Raw genomic sequence first — 9,514 nt, 5'->3', positions numbered from 1 at the left:
TCACTGGAATTGTCTTCTGGCTATGAATGATGAATTTGCTGTCACAAAAGGGGTACTGGCCCCCAGATTGAGAACACCTGCTCTAGTATACTGCATGCACAGACCCTCACAGTACTTCCCGTTCCATGATCTCGCCATCACGGTTGACAACTCCATTGTGTCCTCCTCCCAGAGCGCTAAGAACCTTGGCGTGATCCTGGACAACACCCTGTCGTTCTCAACTAACATCAAGGCGGTAGCCCGTTCCTGTAGGTTCATGCTCTACAACATCCGCAGAGTATGACCCTGCCTCACACAGGAAGCGGCGCAGGTCCTAATCCAGGCACTTGTCATCTCCCGTCTGGATTACTGCAACTCGCTGTTGGCTGGGCTCCCTGCCTGTGCCATTAAACCCCTACAACTCATCCAGAACGCCGCAGCCCGTCTGGTGTTCAACCTTCCCAAGTTCTCTCACGTCACCCCGCTCCTCCGCTCTCTCCACTGGCTTCCAGTTGAAGCTCGCATCCGCTACAAGACCATGGTGCTTGCCTACGGAGCTGTGAGGGGAACGGCACCTCAGTACCTCCAGGCTCTGATCAGTCCCTACACCCAAACAAGGGCACTGCGTTCATCCACCTCTGGCCTGCTCGCCTCCCTACCACTGAGGAAGTACAGTTCCCGCTCAGCCCAGTCAAAACTGTTCGCTGCTCTGGCTCCCCAATGGTGGAACACACTCCCTCACGACGCCAGGACAGCAGAGTCAATCACCACCTTCCGGAGACACCTGAAACCCCACCTCTTTAAGGAATACCTAGGATAGGATAAAGTAATCCCCCCCCCCCTTAAAAGATTTAGATGCACTATTGTAAAGTGGCTGTTCCACTGGATGTCATAAGGTGAATGCACCAATTTGTAAGTCGCTCTGGATAAGAGCGTCTGCTAAATGACTTAAATGTAAATGTAATGTACTTCACTTTTTATAATTTCTTAATACTGTAGCTACATATTGCAACGAATTTGGGAGGATAGCCCTGATCTGGACTGGACGCTGGGTCCATTGACTGGGTCCACCAATTCAATACCTTACCTGTTATGCCAAAATCTCTTTTGCAGGTTGCTAGGTGTTGGATTAAGGTTTTTACAATATTGCCATATGATATTCATAGTATACAATGTATAATATGATATATATATATATACACAATACCTAAATCAAAGATAACTTGGACACATTACTGAACAGAAACAGACGATTTCAGATTTTATTTGATAGTCACATCCAAATCCCTTATTAGAATGTCACACACTGAATAAACATTATCACATGTATCTATGTTCTTTGTGCTGAAACACTCATTCAACACACACACACACTTTATACTCACATGCATGGGCACACACCCATACGGTTCTCTCTTGTGTGTTTGTTTGTGTGTGTGTGGGGGGGGGGGTCTGTGTCTGTGTGTCTGTGTGTCTGTGTGTCTGTGTGGGGGGGTCTGTGTCTGTGTGTCTGTGTGTGCACGTGTGTGTGACCTCCCTCTGCACTGACACACCCATAAACCATTCAACCATTCATCAAATGTTGACATCACTTCCGACGTGTGAGAGTATTGTGTTGAGTGAGTTTGTTGAACGTGCGTGAGTTGGGTGGGAGGGAAGCTTGAGTATGAACCCCTGCTTCCCAAACGTTAAACATGATTCGACCCAAAAGGATCCTCGTCAACTTAACATATCCTCTAACTCCTCCTCCTCTATCTATCCTTGTGCCATCACAGCTTGTTATGCTACTGGTGTCAATTCATTTTGAAGTGCTTCAGTACCAATTCAACCCCTCATAATCCCCTTCCTGCACACAGGGAGACTTGGGGTCGTGAATAAGATGAATGGAAAACAAAGGCCCTGTTTATTCATTCATCAGAATGCTTGATATCTGACATCAAAAGCGTCGTTTGAGAGAATTCACAGTGAGAAATAAACAGACAAACACGTGTATGAGCGTATGGATTGTAGGGTCACATGGATTGTTGGACGCTAGCCTGTTCCCATAGTGCTACAGTTGCATCGATGGCATTTTCACCAGATGGTTCTGAAGCGTAGAGATGAAAAAAGAGAGCACACGTCCTATCTTTGCCATTGATCACTTCTGTGACAGCGTGGGCATCGCCATTGAGGACTATCCCCATTTCTGAAGTTGTCCATTTTCCCTTCTTCATGCTAAAACAGGCTTTGTGGCAAGTGCGCCCTCTACTCGTCTCTGTGTTCTGAATTATTTGGTGCCCGAAAATAGCCCAAAGGTCCAGGATGAGAGCACAATACTATGCCAGAGTTGGAGGTACTCTGTTCGACATTCCGAAACAGACAAACATTGCTCTGTCTCTTTTCTTCACATATAGGAGTTGTTCCCTATTTGGTCCTAAGGTCCAACGCTAGAAAAAAAAGCAAATGATCAAACATAAACTAAAAGGGGGGAAAAAATGTGCTTGACTTCAGAGTATCCAGCTGCAATCCTAAACACTTTTTTAACTTTGTTCTTGACTTTCAGTGTCATTCTAGTGCCTTGGGGAGGGATGTTTCGTTCCCACTCCATTCAGATGGGACTCCCCAAATAAATAATACTATCTATTTTTATTGAGTCACACCTCCCACCCTAGTCAGAGTATAATACATGAGGGACCAAATATTCTCTCTACCACCCAATCAAAAGACTCCAATGGCTGAACACAGCCATAAACTAATGAACCTTTCAAACGATTCTGACACAAGATGAACCTCCCCCATATTCCCCTGTATCAGTGGTTCTCAACCTTTTTTTGGTCAACTGTACCCCTTAGACTCCGATTCCCTTTTTTGATGCACTTTTCTCTCTATGCGTATTCTGACCTTGAATTTAAGCATGAGACTCGTTGTTTTAGATGGTTTTTCCTTATGATCTCTGAAAATCCCCCCCAAAAGGTGCTATCTAGAACCTGAAAGGGTTCTTCGGCTGTCCCCATACGAGAACATTTTTGGTTCCAGGTAGAACCCTTGGACACCCAAGTTATAGGCTTCTGTATGGCTGAACCTGCAGATGTTGATGTATGCACTTTAGAATTGTTTAATTATAATTATATGCCCAGGCTTTTCTGTTTCATACAAAACATGTATCATGTTAAATATTAGCCTGCTCTCGGGGGCCACGGTCAGTACTTAGTGTTAGTTCTCTTTCACGTCCGTGTAAACTGTTCCTGAGGGTAGTGGCGGATTTAGGTATAGGCGACATGGGCAACCCAGGGCGCCCGCATAAAAAAATTCAGAATGGTGACATTTGCACGATCGGTTTTCTATCGCTCATTTGCACGTAACGTCATTGATATCATGTCACGGTGGGTTCGCCCAGTGAGCCATACAAGCTAGAACCTTCCACTGCCTGAGTGTCGCAAGCATTAGTCTAACATTGTGCAATCATTTCGGACATGTAGCCTATTTGAATCATTATGGAACTCAGACCACACTTAGCAGGTTACACCTGGAGCTCGGCGAACGGTTCATAACGACTGGACCGTTGTCATACAGTTCGATGTTTAGTAAGGCTTATGGTAGATTTATAGTACTATTGTTCAAATCCTATTGTACACTTTTTTTCCCACCTTCCCAATTTTTAATGGATTGAACTTGAATGTGACTACTTTCCGGATGAAACAAACCAATATATTTCTTTGCGCGTAAGGAAACCACGTCTGCAAACCCCATTACGCACCTTCATAAGGTAAGTCTGAGTACCAACTACTGAGATGTGCATAGGAAAGGCGTGCACAAGAAAGGCATCGTTTATTAGGGCGAAATCAGGTCCATAATGCTCTGCACAAAGTATCCTCTCAATTATACATATTCGAGTCTTCCCAAGTACCCCCTGTGGATAGGCCAGGTACCCCCAGGGTTGCTGGTACCCCAGGTTGAGAACCACTGCCCAAATATCCCCCACAAAGGCACAGAGTGACACTCAGAGATCAACATTGTCAGTCGGACTATCAAAATCATGTCGAATGTGCTTTGGTGTTTATATGTAAATATATACACACGATGGGAATCAGGGGTGGAAATGAGGGAATTCAATCATTTTGACATGTAAAAATTAGCTACAGGTGAATTCAAGGATTATTTCATTGGTGGGTTCCCAAAGTAACTTTTCCCCATTTCCACCCCTGGTGGGAACTTTATCTCTTTAGGTCAGGCAAAATGGCATTGAATATCAATGTTTCTTTACAAGAGCGGTCCATTTGGTTCTCTTTTAGTGTGTCCCTTCGGTCCTGCTTAGAGAAGCTCCCGCCATGACCGACTGTTGGTTGCTTTAGACCGTCTCCTGATGGACCTCTTATGTAGTCGGTTGCTGGGGGTGGCACCAGCTGAGGGAGAGAGAGGCGCATGTTGATGACATCCTTAAAACATTTCTGAATAACCATCAAAGATGCAGGGGTATTCAAAACTGAGCCTGGCGGTCCGGAGAACTGCTGGGTTTCTCTTCTACCTGAGAATTAATTGCACCCACCTCTAAATCAGCCCTTGATTAGAAGGGAAAGAATGAAAATCAGCAGTGGAACTTGCTGCGAGACACTCATATCTCGCCTAACTTACTTTAATGAGCTTTTGAATCTGAGTTGATGGGAGTGGACGAGACACGATGGATTAAACAAGGAAGGTTAGACTCACGTCCTATACACTCCACTTGTGGCTCCTCCCACCGCCCGTCGGGAAGGCAGCGTGCAACAGGCGGGTGGCGCCGTGTGAAGCCTGCATCACACTGGTAGAGGACGATAGAGTTGACGGGGTAGCGGTCTCTTCTGCTGCCCATCGGCCTGGCGTTGTCCACCTCAGGAGGGGAGTGGCACACGACTGGGAAGAAAGGGGAAACCAGAGGAAATGATCTCATGAGATCTGTCTGTTTGTTTCCAGCGATGTCGATAAAGTCAGAGTTTGAATGACACAGTGACTCTTCGTTGTGCCCTACAAATAGCGAGCTGGACCAACAACAATAATGTTTTTTGGGGGTACCAATTTGTTTTAAGACTCACAGTTTCATCTCACTTCAATTAACACCTGATTAACCCTTATTTGTGCATAGTCACCACCGGACATCCCTATTTTTCAAAAAGCAGGCCAAATGTCTTGTTGGCTCAGTCACTGACAGCTGACCCAATTAATGTTCTGTGCCCCCTGACCCTCAACCACTTAACCCCTGCTCCCTACCAGGTTCACTCTTGCAGGTGAAGGGCAGGTGGTAGTTGCAGGGAACATCGTTCCACTGGCCGTTCTCATGCCAGATCATCACTACACAGTCCTCTCCAGAGTTAAAGTAGTTATCCGGCTGGTTGGGCCTCCAGTTCTCAAATCCCTGCATGCGAAGACGTCAACACAGGACCATTTGATTAGAAAGGAGGATAAAATGGAGTGAAGAAGTCAAATGGTAATTGAATATTAATATCAATAATAATAGTGTTATTCATATTGCGTACGTAACTGAAAGTAAAGTCAGATCTAATTGTAGGGGACCAGAGTAGGGGATACCTGAACTGGCCGAGGGGGGGGAAAAAACTCACCAATGGACTCCCATCTGTCCAGCGGAACTTATTCTGCACGTCCTTGTCATTGAGTCCAATCCACTGATAGTCCTGAGCGTTAGCTATATGGAAAATAGAACATTGAGCTGTCATGTACAGTGTGTATCAGATATGATCTATGTTTGTGCAAAAAATGTATTACACACACGTGTGCATGCACACACATACACACACACACTTCACAACTAAGACAATAAAGAGTACTTACAAACACAAGCTTGCAAACACACACACACACACGCACACACGCACACACACACACACACACACACACACACACACACACACACACACACACACACACACACACACACACACACACACACACACACACACACACACACACACACACATCCTATATCTATACTCACAGTTGACAAACTCCTGCTCCTGTTGGGAGGTGATGCTGACCAGGTGGGAGTTGAGCTCTTGGCAGCGCTGCTCGGCGTCGGGCCAGGTGTCTCTCTCTAGAAAGTGCATGTAGCAGCTCCCCATGAACTCCACCCAGCCTTCGGCACAGCCCTGCAGTGCTGCACACAAACCGATAGATAGACACATTAACATATTACTGTAGAATGTTGGCTATTTATTTCATTTATACAACCATCCCCCTCCCCTCTAACCGTAGGCGGCGCTACCATAAGGCTAGCTGTAACCATAGGCGGCGCTACCATAAGGCTAGCTGTAACCATAGGTGGCGCTACCATAAGGCTAGCTGTAACCATAGGTGGCGCTACCATAAGGCTAGCTGTAACCATAGGTGGCGCTACCATAAGGCTAGCTGTAACCATAGGCGGCGCTACCATTGTGTTTTGTCACACAACACAATGCCACAGATGTCTGAAGTTTTGAGGGAGCGTGCAATTTGCATGCTGACTGCACGAATGTCCACCAGAGCTGTAACCAAATAGTTGAATGTTAATTTCTCTCTCGTTTTAGAGAATTTGTCAGTATATCCAACCTGCCTCACAACCGCAGACCACGTGTAACCACGCAGGCTCAGGACCTCCACATCCACATGTGGTCCTTCTGTGGCTCAGTTGGTAGAGCATGGCGCTTGTAACGCCAGGGTAGTGGGTTCGATTCCCGGGACCACCCATACGTAGAATGTATGCACACATGACTGTAAGTCGCTTTGGATAAAAGCGTCAGCTAAATGGCATATATTATTATTATTATTATATTACATCCGGCTTCTTCACCTGCGGGATCACCTGAGACCAGTCACCTGGACAGCTGATGCAACTGAGGAGTATTTCTGTTTGTAATAAAGTCCCTTTGTGTGGAAAAACTAAGTCTGATTGGCTGGGCCTGGCCCTCAAGTGGGTGGGCCTATACAGTGCCTTGCGAAAGTATTCGGCCCCCTTGAACTTTGCGACCTTTTGCCACATTTCAGGCTTCAAACATAAAGATATAAAACTGTATTTTTTGTGAAGAATCAACAACAAGTGGGACACAATCATGAAGTGGAACGACATTTATTGGATATTTCAACATTTTTTAACAAATCAAAAACTGAAAAATTGGGCGTGCAAAATTATTCAGCCCCCTTAAGTTAATACTTTGTAGCGACACCTTTTGCTGTGATTACAGCTGTAAGTCGCTTGGGGTATGTCTCTATCAGTTTTGCACATCGAGAGACTGCAATGTTTTCCCATTCCTCCTTGCAAAACAGCTCGAGCTCAGTGAGGTTGGATGGAGAGCATTTGTGAACAGCAGTTTTCAGTTCTTTCCACAGATTCTCGATTGGATTCAGGTCTGGACTTTGACTTGGCCATTCTAACACCTGGATATGTTTATTTTTGAACCGTTCCATTGTAGATTTTGCTTTATGTTTTGGATCATTGTCTTTTTGGAAGACAAATCTCTGTCCCAGTCTCAGGTCTTTTGCAGACTCCATCAGGTTTTCTTCCAGAATGGTCCTGTATTTAGCTCCTTCCATCTTCCCATCAATTTTAACCATCTTCCCTGTCCCTGCTGAAAAAAAGCAGGCCCAAACCATGATGCTGCCACCAACATGTTTGACAGTGGGGATGGTGTGTTCAGGGTGATGAGCTGTGTTGCTTTTACGCCAAACATAACATTTTGTATTGTTGCCAAAAAGTTCAATTTTGGTTTCATCTGACCAGAGCACCTTCTTCTACATGTTTGGTGTGTCTCCCAGGTGGCTTGTGGCAAACTTTAAATGACACTTTTTATGGATATCTTTAAGAAATGTCTTTCTTCTTGCCACTCTTCCATAAAGGTCAGATTTGTGCAATATACGACTGATTGTTGTCCTATGGACAGAGTCTCCCACCTCAGCTGTAGATCTCTGCAGTTCATCCAGAGTGATCATGGGCCTCTTGGCTGCATCTCTGATCAGTCTTCTCCTTGTATGAGCTGAAAGTTTAGAGGGACGGCCAGGTCTTGGTAGATTTGCAGTGTTCTGATACTCCTTCCATTTCAATATTATCGCTTGCACAGTGCTCCTTGGGATGTTTAAAGCTTGGGAAATCTTTTTGTATCCAAATCCGGCTTTAAACTTCTTCACAACAGTATCTCGGACCTGCCTGGTGTGTTCCTTGTTCTTCATGATGCTCTCTGCGCTTTTAACGGACCTCTGAGACTATCACAGTGTAGGTGCATTTATACAGAGACTTGATTACACACAGGTGGATTGTATTTATCATCATTAGTCATTTAGGTCAACATTGGATCATTCAGAGATCCTCACTGAACTTCTAGAGAGAGTTTGCTGCACTGAAAGTAAAGGGGCTGAATAATTTTGCACGCCCAATTTTTCAGTTTTTGATTTGTTAAAAAAGTTTGAAATATCCAATAAATGTCGTTCCACTTCATGATTGTGTCCCACTTGTTGTTGATTCTTCACAAAAAAATACAGTTTTATATCTTTATGTTTGAAGCCTGAAATGTGGCAAAAGGTAGCAAAGTTCAAGGGGGCCGAATACTTTCGCAAGGCACTGTACCCGTTGGACTACCCATGGCTGTACCCCTGCCAAGTAATTTGAGATAGGGCCTAATTAATTTATTGCGATTGACCGATTGCCTTATATGAACTGTAACTCAGTAAAATCGTTGAAATGTTTGCATGTTGCTTTGACTGATTCGTTAATGTTATGCTACTCAAATATACAGAAATAACATACATTTTTCTAAACTATTCCAATCTGTTACTTGCACTTGGTTGTTATTGAAATGGTTGTTCCAGGTTGTTCCAGTTTAGATGTTTAGGGTAATCTTAGTTTTCCCAAACCTGGCAGTCATTCTGAATGCAGGTTGCAGGTGATTTCGTCACTCTGGCTGGATGCCAATACGAATTATGCATCACTTTGCAAGCCAGCATAACATGATTTGCAGAACTCATGTGGACTCTAAACTATGAGTTTCAGGCCACTGTATTTAGTTAAAACTTGGCCCTCAAAATAAGGCCTTATGAAATATGTATTGTCTTGAATAATAACATTTGAATGGCAACAAATTCACTTAGTTTCTCAGTTGGGGAAGACAAACAAAATGAATGCAACATTTATATCTCTCATCACCAGCAAACACAGTCATGGGTGGTACTGGTAACTTAAATGAAAGGTACCCTGGGAAATGTGCAAATAAGGCTTAAAACCCTACAGTAGGGCTATTCAATTCCATTCCTGGAGGGGCCAAAACATTTCTGGTTTTGTATTTTTGTATGGTTTTTCAAAGAACCACACCATGTATGGTTCTTCAGAGACCCTAAAATGGTTCCCCTATGGTATCACTCTCAATAACAGGGTAGCCTAGTGGTTAAAGCGTTGGTCTAGTAACTGGAAGTTTGCAAGTTCAAACTCCCGAGCTGACAAGGTACAAATCTGACGTTGTGCCCCTGAACAGGCAGTTAACCCAGTGTTCCTTGGCCGTCATTGAAAATAAGCATTTGTTCTTAACCTGTTAGAACTCTAGGG

At 44.4% G+C, this 9,514-nt stretch overlaps 1 protein-coding gene across 2 annotated transcripts in view; it reads right to left on the bottom strand.

Annotated features, from left to right (window-relative positions):
* Positions 1-950: 950 nt before the first annotated feature.
* Positions 951-9,514, bottom strand: part of LOC118396390 (aggrecan core protein) — a 29,750-nt gene continuing 21,186 nt past the window's right edge. For both annotated transcript variants that reach the window (XM_052465419.1, XM_052465420.1), the window contains exons 14-18: positions 5,945-6,103; positions 5,553-5,635; positions 5,203-5,347; positions 4,666-4,848; positions 951-4,361 (exon numbers count right to left, since the gene is read on the bottom strand). In XM_052465419.1, the coding sequence (XP_052321379.1) occupies positions 4,270-4,361; positions 4,666-4,848; positions 5,203-5,347; positions 5,553-5,635; positions 5,945-6,103 (662 nt within the window). In that variant the 3' untranslated portion in view covers positions 951-4,269. The remainder of the gene's footprint in view (positions 4,362-4,665; positions 4,849-5,202; positions 5,348-5,552; positions 5,636-5,944; positions 6,104-9,514) is intronic.

Source organism: Oncorhynchus keta, chromosome 17 (genome assembly GCF_023373465.1).
Source record: "Oncorhynchus keta strain PuntledgeMale-10-30-2019 chromosome 17, Oket_V2, whole genome shotgun sequence".
NCBI classification, from domain to species: domain Eukaryota; kingdom Metazoa; phylum Chordata; class Actinopteri; order Salmoniformes; family Salmonidae; genus Oncorhynchus; species Oncorhynchus keta.
This window is presented reverse-complemented; position numbering and strand designations above follow the sequence as displayed.